The sequence below is a fragment of the Pipra filicauda genome, unplaced genomic scaffold, assembly GCF_003945595.2.
Source record: "Pipra filicauda isolate LSUMZ 115617 unplaced genomic scaffold, ASM394559v2 scaffold160_size1671714_pilon, whole genome shotgun sequence".
Classification (NCBI taxonomy): Eukaryota; Metazoa; Chordata; class Aves; order Passeriformes; family Pipridae; genus Pipra; species Pipra filicauda.
The window spans coordinates 1,286,853-1,305,661 of record NW_024104107.1 but is presented as its reverse complement, the minus strand read 5'-3'; the positions used below and the strand labels follow the sequence as shown (position 1 = coordinate 1,305,661).

The following is an 18,809-nucleotide window of genomic DNA, read 5'->3' as shown; positions in this document are numbered from 1 at the left end:
GGTGCACTCAGTACTACTGTGAAGAGCTCAGAGTTTCAATATGATCAAGGACAATGGGTAGATGCAGCAAAGGGGACCAAGGCCTGAGGACCTTCAGGACCAAGGAGAACTTCTTGCAGGAACTTACCATGAAGTAATAGAGCTGTGAAGATCTGGCCATGAACTCTGGTTTGCACTCAGCCACACAGATTTCCACAAATCCAGCATGCTGGCTGGGCTTGGCCTCCCCCATCTCACACACTATCCTGTGGAGAAAACACAAACCAGAAGCAAAGTTTGAGGGGTGGTTTGATGGTGTGGGTAAGATGGAATTGGAAAAAATGAGCCCAGAGTGCTGGGGAATGGACTGTAGACTTAACCCATCCTGTCTAATCCAGAATCCAAACTGTGGACTAGGTTGAGCTTTAGAAAGTGGTGGCCTTTGGCTGTTGGTACTTGGTGAGACACACGCTTTGGTGGTGTAAATCTATATAGTTTCACTCAAATATACTGAGAAATTCTAGGCTGAGGTTTGACCCTGTGAGTCCCTCTGTCTTCGAGCTGTGCATGGTGGAGGCAGCTGTAAGGTTAATGATCACTCCTGCTCAGAGTGATCTCAGGATTGCTGCTGCCCAAACTGGAACTAAACACCCCTGTGGTGTCTGTTTTGTGAAAAACAGAGGGTAACCATGGCATAAGTCATGAGAATCATCTAAACATGCCATCCAAATACAGTAATAAATGGATTATCAGCTCCTGAGCTGCACGTGGGGAACGGCAGCTTCCACTCCTCAGCTCCCAAGTTGAGTGGAATGGACTCCTTGGAAGGTCCTACAGGGATGACTGTCATTAGGTGTGCAGTGGCCCACTGTCTGCCACACACCCCACTTACTGCTCTGCAGGGATGTACCCTTCCACCAGAGGTTTGCACTCCACGCCGGCCACTTTGACGTGGGACGCGATGTCCCGGAACTCCAGCCCCAGGTTCTCCCCACGGATCGTCACCTTGGTCCCTCCCTCGCGAGGGCCCGTCACTGGGTTGATCTGTGAACAAGCCGAGAACAAGGAGAATAATCAAACCACTTCTGGAAATCACAGAATCACAGAAGCAAAGAAAAGACCAGTGAGATCATCAAGTCCAACCTGTGACCCAACACCACCCTGTCACCCAGCCCATGGCACTGATGCCACATCCAGTCTGTCCTTAAAAACCTCCAGGGACGGTGACTCCACCCCCTCCCTGGGCAGCCCATTCCAATGCTTGATCACTCCCTCTGTGAAGAATTTCTTACTGGTGCCCAACCTAAACCTCCCCTGGTGCAGCTCAAGGCCGTGCCCTCTTGTCCTACTGCTGGTTCCCTGAAGCAGAGCCTGACCCCCCCGGTTCTCTCCTGGCAGGGAGTTGCAGAGAGTGAGGAGGTCTCCCCTGAGCCTCCTCCTCTCCAGGCTGAGCCCCCCCAGCTCCCTCAGCCTCTCCTCCCAGCACTTGGGCTCCAGTCCCTTCCCCAGCCTCGCTGCTCTTCTCTGCCCCTGCTCCAGCCCCTCCAGGGCCTTCCTGAGCTCAGGGCCCAGAGCTGGACACAGCACTCCAGGGGTGGCCTCCCCAGCGCCCAGCCCAGGGGCACAAGCCCTGCCCTGCTCCTGCTGCCACACTCTTCCTCAGCCAGCCCAGCAGCCATTGGTCTCTTGGCCACTTGGGCACACCTGGCTCCTGTTCAGCTTCCTGTCAATCAGAACCCCCAGGTCCCAGAATCCTCTCAGGTGAAAGAAGAGCCAATATCAGGTCTTTTTGTGACCACTAGAGACACTCATAAACACTGCACAACTGAGGAAACAAACCTACTCCGAATGCCTCACTCAGTCCAGACCCCCTGCAAATATATATCCCACATACCCCAGCCTCAGAGTATACAAAATTCTGCTCCACATCCCGTTTCCTCCCTTTTAACTACTTGCAAAACATCCAGAGATGAGCAGAAGATGTTTTCTAGGTAGGAGAAGTGATTTCTGGTGGTGCAGCTGAGCTCTGTACTTTATAGACATGAGCCATGGAAAGGTGGGAGAGGGGCATGATGGAAAGAAATGGGATAAAGGACGTGGAAAGGACATAAGTGACTTCAGCCAGTCACTTTAAATCCTAAATTCCCAGTCCAAAGCACATGGAGTTTTTGATGTGTTCTGGAGAACAGGTCATACATCACAAACTCCACTGAAAACGTCCACCTGTAAAACCAGCCAAGACAGAACAGGAACAGGGTGTCAGATTAGGTGTGGGGAAGGGTGAGTGGGGACTGAGACAGCAACAGCAATTAGACTGTGCCAACACCTATTTCTGAAAGAGCTCCAGCTTCCCTCAGGGGAATATTTTCCCTCAGGGTGCCATTGGAAGGGCAGGAATGGGAGTATGGACAGATTATTTGTGGAGTGGGAGGCTTCTGATCCCCAACATGAGATAAGCAAGTATCCCAACCATCCTGGTGCCTGCTGGGAATGATGTTTACACCCCAACTGGCCCTCACCAGCCCCTAGCAGGGTTGGGATCACTGTGTCTTTCTCCATCACCCTTGTCCAGAGCCAGGTGGAATCAGCACAGGAGCTGCCTCCTCGATGCTGGAACAGCACTGAAATCCTGGGGCTGGCCCATAATTATCTCCATTGTGCCCTTCCAATTATTCCCTGTGCCCAAAAGCTCTGCCATGCAACTGGTTACTTGAAAGGGGTTCAAACACTGCTTTGAAAGGGTATTCCCTGCTGCCCGCTCAGGATGCCATGGATGCCATCTGCCAGCCTTGGCAAGGCTCTCTCTGCAGTGAGGGAAGGGGAATTCCCTGTCTGAGGTCTGAGGTCCTGCCCACTCTGCCAAGTGGGAATCTGGGTTGGCAGCTACGCCTTTCCCTAGCAGTTGGACTGGCAGGGAAAGTCAAGGCATTGGGATAAACTGCTCTTCCTCACTTCCCAGCACTGAGTCTGGCACCAGGATCAGTGTAATTCCCATCCAAAGGCCAATTTTTAGAAGGTCCACCTTTAATAAAAAGAGAGACAATCTGGCACCTTTAGGGGATATTTTATTTCGGGACGTTTTATTTTAGGATATTATATTTTAGGATATTAATTTTAGGTGCCATGAACCACCTCCTCGATGAGGGTGGCTTTGCTCTGACTTCACAGGGAACCAATAGAGGTTATTAAATTAATAGCACAGATGATCACAGAGCAGTTCTTGGACCCAGAGGGTTGTGTGGCATAGTCACAACCTCTACAGCACAAGATCCCTGCAGCAGTCCCATCTCAGGTCCAAAAAACAGGCAAATACCACTTGAACCAACAAAATCAGAGCCCTCAGAGGTTTATTCCGACTCCAAAAGTCAACAAGATACTGAAGCCCTAAAAAGAAAATAAATAGTACAACATTCATAAACCTGACAGGTGAAAGGATTATTTGGGTTGGCTGGAGATTTGAACTTTGGGTGGTTTGTGGTGATGAGATTAATAGACAAGGAGAAAATAGATTAAAAAAGAAAGAAAGGAAGAAAGGAAGGAGAGGAAAGAAGGAAAAGAAGGAAGGAAAAGAAAGGAAGGAGAGGAAGGAAAGGAACGAAGGAAAGGAAGGAGGAAAGGAGAAAAGAAGGAAAGGAGAGAAAGAAGGAAAGAAAGAAAGAAAAAAAGAAAGAAAGAAAGAAAGAGAAAGAAAAGAAGGAAGGAAGAAAAAAGATTTTGTGGTTATTTTCCAGGAAAAGAGGAAGGTTTCCTAAAAGATGAGAATGAAAATAAAATTTCTATTCCAGGAGAAACCAGTATTGATTGTCTCAGCTGGGGAATCAACACTGAAAACCTTTAAAAAATGGCATTTCCAAAATATTTTTATGCTGAATAATTAATAAATATCTATTCAAGCAAAGTTTTTCTATTTAAAAGATTTATTTTGCTGATGTCAGTTAATCCCCTCCTGATAAAACACTATATCAATGATGCCAGAAGGCTGGAATATATCACCATACCAAATGCAATCTCACATGTTCTGAAAATTAAAAAAAAAGAAAGATAAACTAAAATTCTTATGTTTTATTTTGTTTCCTATATCTACACATATTTTTTAAGAGAACTGAGTTCCCCATGGAATATTTTGGTCCTGTTTGTGGTGTTAAACTTGCCATTAAATGGTTTTTATTTGTTCTGGTAAGGTGGCTGTCAGGTAGGGGAGGTGTGTGGTTAATTAGGGCTCACCTATGTTTTGAAGAGCTTAAAAGAGGATTTTTTTTCTCAAATGAGTCATGTCTTTACCCTGAATAAAGAAGGTGCAGTGGTGAAAAAGAAGATCTTGCTAGAAAAGCCCTTTTCTTTAGAACTAGGGGTGAGTTGGAGACCAAATTTTCCCTGCAGAAGTCACCAAAAAAAAAAAACAAAACCTCATTGGAAATACCATCCTCCTTCCAGCTCGGTCTAAAGCCTGAGGTTTTAAAAAATTCTTGCTATGACTCAAAAAAACATCAACGGGAAAATTCCCAGAGTGAAGCCAACGGAGCAACTCTGAACCCTCCCCGTGCAGTACTTAATTTGTAAAGGCCAGCTACAAAAATCACTCATTTCCTTAAAACAGGAGGGCCTGGGATTCTCCCGGGAGCACGTGGGAGATGGTTTAACCCCATTTCATTGCACTCCCGTAGGTTCACACAAGAAGGTGTTGCCAGGCTGTTTTCACAGGGGGAGAGAAGGAGCCTGTTCCTATCACAGGTGCAAAAACACAGAATGAGACCTGTCAGTTTTGGGGGAGGAAAACACAGGCAGGGAGACAAAACTGCCAGGAAGCCTCAGTTTTTTCTCCAAGACCCCAGAGCTGCACCACAATTTACACCCTGTGCTCCTGCTTGTCACTCTTAAAGGGGGGTTTTATGGCTCAGCAAGTCCTTTAATTTCCCTGAGTGGCTCCATAAATGCAGGAGCTGGTACAGAAGTGCAGGTTTTGGGGAGCTCTGTGTTCAGAGGGGGGGGGTGTTTGTGGCCATACAAGTGTGAGTTCCTCCTCCTTCCCTGCGCAGATCCAGCCCTGGCTCCTCTCCAGACTTGTGGATGCTCTCCCCCCCCAGCTCCAGGCCTACCATTAGCTGCAATATATATCCAGTCACTTGAGATTACTTCCATGCTAATGGCTCAGGAAAAGGCTTTCCAAGAGCTCCTTATGGTTGCACCAGACAGCTGGAATGTTTCGGGAGCGAGGGTTGCAATGATCCGCTCGAGCTCTGGGAGCTGCTGGAGGAAATGCCAGCAGAATTAGAAGGAGGAGCTGTAGGGTGGAGGATGAGGGGGTTTTCTCTTCAAAAAGAAGCTGTAGATGTAGGGTTGGGGACAAAATATGGCAGAGAAATGTGGGTGGACTCCAGAACATCCTAACACTGCATGTCCTTGTGGTTTGGACTTCTGCTTTAGCTGACCATCCCCATACCAAATTCTGTGAGTGTTTCACAAGGTCTGAGAATCTTAAAATATTTAGAAAAAGATTTCTCCCAGCTCCCAAGAATTTTCAAAGCCTCAAAGTTGAGTATTCAGATAAAATTCTCCATTCTGGCTGGTTGGGCTTGGTTTCACAGCTTTGGGTGGTTCAGGTGGGCTCAAAATTACCAGTCTCAGATAAATCCAAATGTGGTGGAGACCTTCACCTTGGAAACACTGGAATAAGCCACAAACATCAGAATAACTTAAAATCAAACAGTTCAGCTGAGTGAGTACTTTAGAACTGATGAATGACAGGAAGATGTATTGAAACACAGTAAGAGAAGTTCTTTTCAGTGGCATCTGGGAAAAACAGATTCAACCCAACCTTTGCTTTCTCAAAATGTTCCAGCATGGACGTCAGTTTAAAGCTTGTCCCATAACACCCACACTTTTTGATTCTTAACCAAGTACAACTTAAAAAAGCCTTTCTTGCTTTCTAAGAAAATAACCCACCTAATTATTCATACCAAACCACCACAGTGGAGGTTGGATTTTCCTCCTTTGCATTTCCCCTTGTCTTGTCTGTCTCATTTTCCTCCCGATTCTTCTAATTTGCAAAATAAGGCCCTGGCCACATTAAAAGGGTGACTGAGAGATGCTTAAGGCAGGAGGCAGTTGGAAAGGATGGGGCCCTCATTTTCAAGGCTCAGGTCCTTCTGCCTGCCCTGTGACCCTGAAATGGTGCCTGTCATTATGGCAAAGGCATCCTAAGACAGCAGAAAAAAGTCCCTTTAGGCTTCAGGTCTGATTTGCCTCCCTTGCCTTCTCACCCTTCCTCTGCTATCCCTCTCTGGTCTTTCTATCATTTTATGTCCTCTTTGAACCTTTTCCCCATCTCTTCCTTTGGCCCACTCAATAGGAAACCTTGTAAAGAACAACGTTATCCTGCAGGTCCTTCCCCCCAGCCTTTCCCTCATTCTCTCTTTATCACTTAATAGGACAGTTCCCAACTTTTCTTAACCCAGGATTGTTCCTGCCTCCTCCTTGAGCCTTCCAAGGGGAAACCTGACAACTGTACAAGGCTTTGTTTGCTTTATGGGGGCTTTTTTACCCCTCAACACCAGCCAGGCAAACAAATGGGCTTTAATTTGCTGGAGTCAGTGGAGTCTTGTTTTTTCCTGGACATGGACTCTGTCCATGTCATGCTGCCAGGAAACATAAACTACAACCATCTCCCTTCCTTGACCTCCTGTCAGCAAAGCTCAAACCACTCTGGGATCACTCAGCATCTCATATCTCAGTCAGAGAGGCTGTTTCAAGAGACACTTGGGCTCCTTTGATTTACCCTCACACCGACCATTTGAGATGCCCCAGAGCATCTTGTCTCACCTTCAGCTGTTCCTCTGGAAGGCCAAGTTCTCCTAAAGGCTTGCTGTCACATCTACCAGCCCTGTGTGGGCAGGTCAGATGCTCTGGGTTCCTCAGCTTGCACCAGCAGACTGTGTTTGTGCAAATGAATCACATCCACATGGACTATGGCATGGGAATTCTGACACCCTGGCTTGTAAACACCTGGAGTTGTGTGCCTGCCTTTGAAGGTCACCATGGACTCCCATCCCCAAGCCTGGCACAGCAGGACTCAGCCCTGCCCTTCCCATCACCAACCCAAGCCCGAATCATGAAAAATCGACCAAGGAAAGGGCACAAGAGAGAATACCCCATCTTCTTGCAGATCCATGACTTACATCCGTGATCTTGGGGTTGGTGCACTTGCCCTTGGTGCTGGACAACTCCAGCCACTGGCTGTCCTGGGCTGGGCAGTGCTGCTTCAGCGTGCACTGGTTCTGTCCCTGGCACCAGCCACACTCGAAGTCGGGGTCGGCTTTCAGGCAGAGTCCACAGCTGTCCCTCATGGCCCCACACTTGTACAGGTGAACTGCAGGGACAGGAAAACACAGAGGGCCTGAGGGATGCAGAAAGCACGGGAGAGCGGTGGGATGGCAGAGGGAAGGATGAAGGGTGAGAGACAAAGGAAGGTGTTCCAGGCTGCTCGTCCCAGAGTCAGGATGGGAACTCTCCAAGGGGGTGAGCAATGGGGCAATAAATGTGTACATCCTTCTCAAAATAAGCTGCACTTGTTAGAGTTCACCCCCCAGGAAAGGTATTTATGGAAGCTGAGAGCAGAAGGAAGTGGAAGTATGGATAGGTTTGGAGGAACTGTGCTTGGGCAGTGACTTGGCCTCAGTCCCTTCCTTATTCAGAGACTGAATGTCATAAAGTGTCACCTATAACCAGCCTCAGCCTCAGCTCTTCATCCTAAAATGATTTTCTAGACCAGGTCAACCCAGAGCTTAAACTTGGGGATTTGTCCAGGGTGAAACTACCCAGAACTGCATGTTGAGTTGATGCCACTCAGGTTTCTTACTTAATAGAAATAATATTAAATTAATTACATATTATATACTGTATATTAATATACAGTATAAACACAAACATATTATTTGTTAATATATAAATACTATAATATATAATTATATATAAAATAATGTAATATAAAATATAATATTTAAATAAATGTAAATATATAGTAAAAATACTTAATAGTAAATACACAATGGTTCACTCTGAGGTTGAATCCAGGGATTCACAATCAGCCTTTCCCCCTTCTTCTGTTCCAGAAAATGAGTCTGCTTTACATTTTGAAGCTCTGAGTTGATCCCCCTCTAATACAAGACAATGATTAATGCTTAGCTCCAGTTTGGGCTGTTAAGTGATTAGAAGCACTCAGAGCTTCTTCAAATAAAGCCTAAAAATGTTGCAGCCCTCCTACGAAACAAGATCATGTTATTTATCCTTATTTTGCAGCTGTGTAAGCTGAGGCCTGGCTCACACAGGGGACTGATAAAAGAATTGTCCTCCCAGATGATGATGATGATACAATCAAGACTCTCAGACTTGGTTTTTTTTTTTTTTTTCTGTATTTGTGGGCATGTTGGGGGATTTCTTTAGGAAATGGGGGATTTTCCCCTCTGTGCTTCTGTTTTGCTGTGCCTGTAGGTGACCGAAGTCTTGTCTGTGGTTATCACTACACACAATCCCAAAGCTCAAAGGCTCTGGATACATGTCTTGAAAAGCTCTGTCTCTTCACACCTGCACCCAAGAAGTCAGCAAGTATTGGCCAGTGCAAGGAAAAGCTCAGAAACTCATTATTTCTCTAGTCTGAGTGCAAGAAGAGTACCCCAAGAAGTACCCCAAAGAAAAGCTTGCAAAGCATCTGTCACTCGCAGTGTGCCACAGACCGCGAGGATGCCGCTTTTTCCTTAATGCTCTCTCAGATTTCCTCAAATTTGCTGAGTTGTTCCGCTTGAGATGCCCCCAGTGAGCATCTCTGCAGGCAGTTTGGTTTAGGTTTGGGGTCTCAGCCTGCCAGCCCAGCCTGTGGGATGCTGGATGTGAAAGGAGTGGCATCTTGGTGACCTGAAGGCAGCTCTCTGTGTCCTTAAGAGCACATGCTAAGCCTACATGTGGTACATCCATGGGCACAAGCCTAAGCTCTCCTCCTGATCCAAAACATGATGACATCATGCAAACTACTCACTTGGGATAGTCACCAGCCAGTGACACTTCCTAGATTTTTCCTAGTCACTACTTACAAGCTTTTGGCTTTGAATAACCCAGGAACTTTTAAGTTCTTGGGTAGGTTCTTTTGCCAAGGACTAAGCACCACAAGATGTTTCTTGGCTTCATCTTCTGGTCTGGTTTATGTTCCCAGCACCCAAAGACACAATCATCATGATTATCAGCTTGATTTTAATCCTACATCACCTTGGACAGTTAAGGACTAACCCAAAAAAAAGGGTTCACACTCTTGGTGTGGCCCATGTTGTGTCAGGAATGCTCAGTTTATAATGGGAGCAGAAAACTAACCAGGACTGGGGCAAGTGTCCAAATTCCAACCTCTAACCCACATTTCTGAAGGTTCTCACAGTCCATGACACTGTTTGGGCCCATGGAAATTAGCAGTGTCCTGGCAATGCCTTGGCACAGCTTGGAGAGCAGGAGACAACTTCAGCATGGAGGGAGAGCAGCAGTTTCAACATGTTACTGGATGCCAGGACTGGACAAGGGTCTCCAGCCTGTTGTGTTTAATGAGTGGATTCAACCCTTTAACAAGTTTGGGGGGGAGAGTGCAGGACCTTCAGCATCCAGACTGGTGATTTGAATCCAGTGGCTGTTGGAGAAAGACATCAGAGAGGTGGGAGCAGGTGGAGAAGGACAGGAAGGGATCAAGCCGTGGGAAGAAGAGTTGAATTGTGTACTGCTCTCCAGCTTCCATATGGTGTTGGTGGGAACCTCACCCATCACCCCTCAGCATGAGGGTGGGTGTGAAACGGTGTGAGAGTAGTGTGGGAGTACCTGATGGGGAGGGATGGAGTGGGAGAAGACGTGGAAAGTGTCCAGGAGAAGGTAAAGAGAGGGGGGGAGAAACTTCTGAGAGGTGGTGATGTGAGAAGGAGAGAATCTGCAGGTCTGAGCTGCAAATGCAGAGCAGCCAAGAGGAGGGGTTGCCTGGGGGAAAGATTTCAGGGTGGATGGACAAGAAGGAAGAAGAAGAAGACGTGGATGGACCATCCATCTCCAGCAAAACCCCTGCTGGATGTGCAGGGTCCCTCTGTGATGGGCACATCAATCCTGTGCCATCAGAGGTGGTTGAACAGAGCCAGGCTCTGGGCAGGAGGTGCTTTTCAGGCCTCTTCTCATTCTCATTTTATTTTGTTCAGAATGTTCCCACTGGTGAGCTGCAGCCTTTGTGCCCCCCCTCTCCCTTCCCCTGTTCATTGCTAGAGCCTGGTCTCCTGGCATGTTCACTGGAAGAGCATCCCTGCAGGAGCAATAAAGAGGGGGAGAAACTTGGAGAAGGAGGGGCATGAAAACCAGACACAAAAAAAAACCGCGGGGAGAAGCGGGAGGCGAAGATGACGAAGGGAGAGGGAAAACAACACAAGTGGGAGGGAGAGTCGCATTTCCCAGGTGGAATGAGAGAACTGGAGGGCTGGGGGGGGGCGAGGAGGACACAAAGCACACAAAAATTGGTGATTTGCAGAGTGTGGAGAACAAGTGTGTCTGTACCAGACAGCACAGGGAGACGGTGGCAGCTTTGTTAAGTGTAGGGGAGCGCTGCTGCCCGTTGCTAAGGTTACCACTTCCAAGGACAAGTTGAAATAACTCCTTACCTTTGTTCTGTGCCGGGTTGTCAATGTTGAAATTCCCGTTCCACACGACAGTCAGCTCCACTGGCAGGCTGTTAATCTCCATCCCTTCGTAGGAATACTGGAAGTGGGAGAGGAAAAATGAAAGAAAACCCCCAAACACAGACTTACAGAGTGCCCAAAGGTGGGGAGGGGATGGAACAAGGCAAGAGGTGCTGCTGCATGTTGTGAACAAGAGAAATGGAGCTGTCAGACACCTTCCTAGTCACCATCACCTTCCACAGTGCTATGGGAGGCTCTCAAAGCTGTGGATCTCAAACCATGCCCCTCTCAACAGCTTTCAGCCATTAGGGGAATATTCACAGAATGATAGAATTACAGGTGTGGGTTGGAAGAGACCTTAAAAATCATCCAGTTCCACCTCCTGCCATGGGCAGGGACAACTTCTACTATCCCAGGTTGCTCCAAGCCCCATCCAACCTGGTCTTGGACACTTCCAAGGATCCAGGGGCAGCCACAGCTTCTCTGGGAAACCTGTGTCAGGACCTCCCCACCCTCACAGGGAAGAATTTCTTCCTAATATCCAATTTAACCCTGTCTTCCTTCCACATAAAGCCATTCCCCGCATGTGACTGTGACAACGTGGAAATCCACCTTCCAGGTGCTGAGAACAGCTCTGAAATATATTTTGCCAACTCTTGGATGCATTTTAAGGTGTAAACAACACATTTTGGGTCTGTCATCCAACTCTACCTCTGCTATGTAACCCACAGGTGCTGAGCACATATATGGGGTTACCTACACTAGTGGTGTTTTGAAGAACTCTTGGAAGCTGAGTGAGGTCTCAGAAGTCAGGGAACGGGCACAACATGGAAAAAAAAGGGGGAAATAGAGGTTCTGTGTAATTATAGACCTGTCAGCCTAACTTGGCTTCCCTGAATGAAAGTACATCAAATTATTAAACAATCAATTTATAAGCACCTGCGAGATGATAAGGTGATAAAAATCAGCCAGCATAGATTTGTCAAGAACAAATTGTGTCAACCCAATCTAATTTCCTTTTTGACAGGCTTAATGACTTTGTGGATAAAGGGAAAGCAGCAGATGTCATTTATCTTGATTTCAGTAGAGTATTTGCTACTGCCCTACAGGAGATTCCCATAAACAAAGCAGGGAAATATGAACTAAAAGAAGGCACCATAAGATTTATGTAAAAACTGTCAAAAAAAAAAAACAACAGTCAGATAATTCCATGGCAGACTGGGAGGATGTTTCAAAAGGAATTCTGTCCTGGGTCTGGCATTTCTCAGTATTTTCACTATTGACTTGGATGATAGGCTACAGATTTCATGAATGACACTGTTCTGGGAGAGGGTGCAGGGTTAAGAATTCAAAACAAACTTGGCAAATGGGAGAAAAACGGGCCAAAATCAACCACCTGAAATTCAAAGCAGGGAAATAGGGACTATTTTTCAGTAGGAGAAATCAGTGCAAACAACTATGAAATTGGAGTGACTGGCCAGTGCTGCAGGACAGACTGGGGACTGCTGAGGATCATAAACAGACTGAATCAGCAATGCCATATTGCTGCCAAAACCCCAGCAATTCTCACTTGGGGATGGACCAAATAGAGTTTGTCACATATGTAAACCCCAGGATGCAAACATTTTTCCCTGCTCAAAACCAGAAAGGCTTCAGCTGGCGTGAGGAGTATCCAGTTTCCAGCAAATGCATCTTAAAAAAAGCCATAGAAAACTTCAGAGAGAGTTGGGCAGATTTAAACAAACACTTGTCAAGGACAGTCAAGGTTCACAGAGGTGGCCTGAAGGAAGGAAAGGGAAGCTGGTCTCTGGAGGCCCTCTCCACTTGGAGAACTCTCTGACAGCGCTTTTGTTTTCCAGCTAAATTTTAATTTATCTTCAGCCAGTTCACACAGGGTTCACTCAGTTGCCCCTCAGATCCCACTGCCAACCTCCATCAACAGCCTCCATCCCACACTCCACCAAAAGGCAAAAAGCCTCATAAAGGGAGAGGAGATGGTTGATTAAAGGACAGAATGGGAACAAAGCAAGAAGGGTAGAAACATTCCACATCTGCTACTGTTACTGAAGGATTTAACCTCCTCAGACCAGGAATCTCCCTCTGCACTGAGATCTATGGTGGGACAAACCCCCACTTTAAAAGAAAAAGATGGTTTTCCCCACTAAAAGATTAATTATAACTCAGCCAGGTGTCTGCTTTGGTTGGGCACATCTTAGAGAGCAGTAAGGAGTTCCCTACAGCCTAAAGTCTCAATGTGATTTTCCACAGAGATGCCAAAGCTCTGAGCCTTTACAGGAAGTTTTTCCTGTATCCCTTAATTGCCATATAATTGGGAGTAAATCATAGATGGTGATTTCTGTCCATTACAGCAGAGTGAGAGCTGGTTTCGCAGTAATTCCTCTTTGGACAAACTAAACACAATTAGCCATTAATCTGCAAAAGCCTGTGATTATGGTCTAGTTGTGGGGTATTTATGGGTATAAACTTTGTGGTTTCCATGGAAGTAAAGAGCAGCCACAGGTTACCCTTTGCAACAGGGCTATTCCCTCCAGTCTCATTCAGAATTTGCATTTTTATGACACTTTTTGGTGTCACTGCCAGCGAGATGCAAGACGATGCAGAGCTGCTTGGACTCACACCACTGGCTGTTCACAGCTTTTCTGAGCTTGGGACGAGGATGGGGAGACAGGAGTGGGAAGGAGAGTGCCTGAGAAGCAGTGAATAATTAATCTTGTGCCACTCAGCAATGCCTGCTCTGCCCAGCACTTTGAAAATGCTGGTTGGGAACGGGAAAGGGGATATACAGAACTCCTGGTCACCCTAAAATCAGATGAGTCTTAGGAAGTGCTACATTCTGCCTCCCCCAGAGCCTCATGTGTCTTTTGGGATTTACAGAATCATGGAATATGCTGGGTTGGAAGGGACCCACAAGGATTACTGAGTCCAGCCCTCAGCCCTGCATAGGACCATCCCCAAGAGTCACACCACAGGCCTGAGAGGATCATCCTAACATTCCTTGAGCTCTGTCAGCCTTGGTGCTGTGCCCAATGCCATGGGGAGCCTGTTCAGTGCCCAACCACCCTCTGAGGGACGTTCTTTTATTTAATATCCAACCTAAACCTTCCTTGACAGAACTTCAGGCCATTCCCTGGGGTCCTGTCACTGGTCCCCACAGAGATCAGTGCCTGCCCCTCCTCTGCTCCTCAGGAGAAAGCAAAGACCAGGCAGGGCTGCCAAGGGATAGGCAGCTGGAGTGCCCCAGAGCCTCTCATCCCAGGGAGGATCCCAGTGCCAGCAGCAGGAGCCCAGCTGGGAATTCAGATCTTATCTCATCTGCAGCACCAGGAGCAAACACACATTAAGCTTTTTAACTCAGTAGGTTTGATCCCGAACTGGAAATGGATACGAGGGAATAAGCAAGGGGATCCCCGTGGAAGAGCCCCAAGGATGAAGCCAGGAATGAGGATGCTCACACTGCCATGATCTGATCAGAGGGTTTTTGGGCTTCACGGCAGCGAAACGGAGCGATTTGCAAAGTACCAGCGAGCAAACGCTCCGTCCTCTGCAGACCACAGGAGCTGCTCACTCATTGTGACCCCTCTTCAAAGCCCGCTGAACTCAACAGGAGTCTTTGAAAAGGACTCACTCAGCTGTGACAATAAGATGGAAATGTGTTCCAGGGAAGAAAAAAGGGATGGTGCATCGATCTCCGGGACAGTGGAGCTTCCCAGGTACTCCTGCTGGGAGTTAGGGCTTGGCTGGACACCTTCCCTCCCTCCAACACAGCAAAACTGCTCAGAATCTGTAAATCTGACCCCTAAACCTGCCAAATCTGGATCACAGTCATGAAAATCAAATCAAAGCACAAAATTATGGGCAGTTCAGAGGGCCAAACTGAGAATGCCAAAACTCTGCTAGAAGGAGCTGTTGTAATTCACTTGAACTCCCAAGTGTCCTTTTTTTTTTTGCCTCTCAAACTCTTTCCTTGTATCTGATACTTCTGCAGTTTGTGCAAATCCATATCCACCCTTGGCCACTTGCTGTATCCTGGGATGTGTCAAAGGGTAAAGCCCTTGGGTAATTTGGCTTGGCCACACTTAGGATGACAAATGAAGAGTGACTTCATGATGTTTCCCCTTTGTATTTAAAGAATGTCCAGGAGTGGGGGAACATCTGCAGACAAAAAGTATTTTAGCAGTATTTTAGTGTTAGTCTGTTTTCCCTGACACTACTTTTGTGATTAAAGCTCAGTCCTGAGGATTGATTTCTGTACCTGGCTCTGCCACCAGCTCCTTTTGTGATCCTGTGCAAAACATTGAATCCCTCTTTGCGTCATTTTTCCAGTCATAAACTGAGCAGAAGAAAACTTCTTGTTCACAGTCAACCCATCTTCTTGGACTCTTTGCTTCCCAGAGCTGGGGCTGAATTTTTGTGTCTGAATATCACCCAGGCCAACACAACCTGTGTCACGACTGGGGTTTCTCTGTGAGATTTGAATGTAGACAAGTGATAATAATGCATCAAAACAATTTAGAAGCAGATGTGCAAGGCTGGCATTCCTGCCCATGGCAAGGGGTTGGAACTAGATGATCTTTAAGATGCCTTCCAATCCAAACCATTTTATGATTCTACAACCCACAGCCCTGTGCTTGTCTTTTGACCACCCATAACTGTGTTTTCCCATTATTTCTGTGAACAGAACTCCTCATTTTTTTTCCCAGCTCTGCTTTTTATTGGTTTTTGGGTTTTTTTATCACTTGCTCCTCTGCGAGCCACACCACAGAGTCCAATGCCACTGAGATCTCTTGCTGAAGTGCAATGATGTGACAAATAGAACATCCTTGCTTTCCTGTCCCTAAGTCACACAGCACTTTCAGCTGCACCACCTCGGGTCTCACAACACACAGACCTGTGAAGGACTCGAGACAAATTATCAGCAGGGATTTTGCTGCCAGGAATCAGTGCCTGCTCCCTGTGTGTGCCAAGGCCAGGGGTGGGCAGGCTCACACCACCCAAGGGTATGGGATTAGTCACTGAAGCAGGGAATGGCAATAATCATGGCATGCTCAGGTGGGTCATCCCTCACCCATCTCCCTCTTCCTCGTGCCAAAGGCTGATCATACTGGGCTGATTGCAAGTGCTGGGGCTCCCACTGTTTCCCACTGGGAAGATTGCTTTCTGCCCTGATACATCCAGCAATTTCAGCCCTTCCTGCTGACATTTTTACTTACTTATTTATATGTCTCCTTTGCTCCCCTCCCTTTTCATTTCCGCCCATCACTCCGTGTCCAGGCTGTTGGCAGAGCTATCACAAGTGCAATAAGGATTGGTAGGTAGGGCACCTCTGAGTGATAATTGCATGCCTTGGGTGGTGTGACAGGGGACAAAGCCCAGAGCTGAGAGTTTCAAACCACTTGACAAGAACAATAATTGTCCCGAATTGTGCTGCCTGCGGTGACTTATTGCTGTTATCAAATGAAACATCTCCAGGAAAGACAGGGAGAGGGGTAGATCTGAGTCCTGACTGGGCTGAGCACCCAGGGACCATCAGAACTGGATATGACATCCCTGACACACCACGAGGTAGGCTGGTCCCAGCTGGGTGTCCTTAGAACACCCTTAAACTGAAGCTGGAGCCACTTAGAAAGGTGCCTGCCTAGGATGGTTCTGATCCTTGGTGTAAACCTTGAGGGATCAGGAAATGCAAGGCAAGAGTTAAGGCTTGTCCCTGATTCTATCCTGTGTGAAAGCAGGAAAAAATCCTGCGTTTTGCAAAAGTTATTGTGCAAGAGGCAAATCTGAGCTCACTGGTGCCTAATGAGTGATGGGAGGGGGTAGATCTTGAGGCTTAGGATGGAAAACAAGGCAAGAACGATTGCTTGGCCTAACGTGCACCACCACCAGACCTGCCGGCAGGACAGCATCCCTTCGGGGACACACCATCACAACACATCCTCCCACCCTCCTTTGGACCTTCTCCAAGCCTGCAATGCAGGTGCTACGTTCAGTGCCTCCTCCAGCAACTGTGCTGAGTAAAAAGCTCTGCCAAAGGGGGTTGATTCAATTTGCAAACAAGCTCACTCGGCTGTTTCTAAAGCCAGGTGACCCCCGGAGCAGAGGCTCATTGTATCACAGTGGCTCCAGGCTGAATGCTAATTCTGGCAGGGAAGGGAATAATCATGATGGAGACATATCTCCAGCACTCCTTCCCTATTGTCTGTGTCCTCTGCCACCTGCTCAAACAGCCAGGGCTTCTCTGTTCCCTTTTTGTAGCTGTGTGAATGTTGCTTTCTTTTGTCTGGCTCTCCCTTCCACATCTCTTTCTCTCAGTGTCTGGCAAATTCAGAGCAACAATGAAATAACATTTCTCAGAAATAAAAAAAAAAAAAAAAAGGGAAGAAAAAAGAACTCAAATCAGAGTTAAAGGACCTTCAAAAGAAAAGGGAAGAAAAGGAAAGGAAAGGGAAGCAAAGAGAAGGAAGAGGAGGAAAGCGAGGGAGAGGGAAAGGGGAGGGCAGAGGAAAAGGGAGAGGAGGCAGAAAACAGCATAGAAAAAAGAGTTGATTTTATTTCCAAACGAGCCTCTCTTCCTGGAGAAGAAATAGATCCACTTGAGCCACCACCAAACGCGGGACAAGCATCCTACAGACAACACACAGCAGGGAGGTCATGGGGTGCCAGTGCCTTGGCATCAGCCCTGAGTCTCAGCCCTGCCACCCTCTGCAGCTCTGGCACAGCCTGGAGTGTTCTGGTTCAGCAAAACAGACATTAAGATCAAAATGGTGCAGTCACAGCACTCAGGCATTCCATGAGGAAATCCAGCTGGGGGCTCGTGGAACCCCACTTCTCCAGTCCCAGGCACTGGCAGCTTCTCGGGGCTGGCAGGTGGTGTGGGAATAGTAACCATTGCTTCTCAAAGCCAGAGACATTTCTTGGGTCCCACAAAAGCTGAGACTGGCTGAACTTAATCTCCTGCTCAGCCCAACTATGCTTAAAATCATCCTGAGATAATTCATGCTAATGCCTATGTATGCCAGAGAATTCCTGGCTCTAGAGGGTCTCTAAAGGTCTCACTTCCCTGCTAAGGCTCTTTGGACAGATATATAATCTCTGCCCATGTCCATATAATACCCCTTTTTCACCACTGTAAAAGAAAATACTTTTTTAAAAAAGTGTAATACCTTCTTAACTTCTCAGGCCCCCTATTTCTGCGAAGCCTCAAACCTGGAAGCCCACAGGTCATTAACCAGTAATGAAAATCAGGAGGAGGGAGGGAGAGGGACAAAGAAACAAATAAAAGAGCCTCATTGGGAAGTTGATTGTTTGCAAAGGATTGTAAAACGTGCGAAGTGCCTGCGATGTTCAGCTGGTGCCTAACGCAGCAGAATATGTTGTGACAAGCAGTGCCCAGCGTGGAGTGGCAGAGCTGCGGTGAAGTGGCTAAAGCCTGTAATTAGCTCTTTGACTAATAAATCACCTCGCAGCAGCAGCAGTGAAAATGACTCAGATGCATATCTCGGAGACATGAACCTCATGGAGAAGACTCTGGAGAAGTAGAGACTGCTATTGCAGGTAGGAACAGCTCCTGGCAGACGACTGATTTGTCCCCAGAACGGGCATGGCTGTGGTGACAACGCTGTCGTGACTCACACAGGCTCCCTGGGAGGGGGGTCACTGGTCCTGCACTGCAGATGGGAAATGGAGGTGGGCAGAGGGAGAAAGGGACTCACCAAAGGGCATGTGGTGAGTCAGTGGCTGCGGGAAGGTCTGACTCAACCCAAGGCCAGGTTGGACGGGGCTTTGAGCAGCCTGGTCTAGTGGAAGGTGCCCCTGCCCATGGCAGAGGGTTGGAATGAGATGATCTTTAAGGTTTCTTCCAACCCAAAGCTTTCTGTGGTTCTGTGATCTCACCCTTCTTTTGACCCATCACATCAGGCTGTTTATATGGGGGTTTCTATGTCCCATCACAAAACCCCTGCAAAATAACCTAAACTCTCCATCTGGAAACCCTGTTTGTGGCACTGTGAGGATATGAGCAGGTTAAGCTGACAATGATGCCTTATGGGTCATGGCTAAGGTGCTCCAGCATGGCCAAATACCAGGATCCAGGGCTCCAGGGCCAGAAGCAACTACTGTGTGGTGACACCA

The 18,809-nt window shown here is 47.3% G+C and overlaps 1 protein-coding gene across 1 annotated transcript in view; it reads right to left on the bottom strand.

Annotated features, from left to right (window-relative positions):
• Positions 1–18,809, bottom strand: part of PLXNA4 (plexin A4) — a 420,427-nt gene that overhangs the window by 68,826 nt on the left and 332,792 nt on the right. Inside the window, exons 10-13 of the mRNA XM_039379236.1 lie at positions 10,644–10,740; positions 7,155–7,345; positions 872–1,023; positions 128–245 (exon numbers count right to left, since the gene is read on the bottom strand). Of these exons, the coding sequence (XP_039235170.1) occupies positions 128–245; positions 872–1,023; positions 7,155–7,345; positions 10,644–10,740 (558 nt within the window). The remainder of the gene's footprint in view (positions 1–127; positions 246–871; positions 1,024–7,154; positions 7,346–10,643; positions 10,741–18,809) is intronic.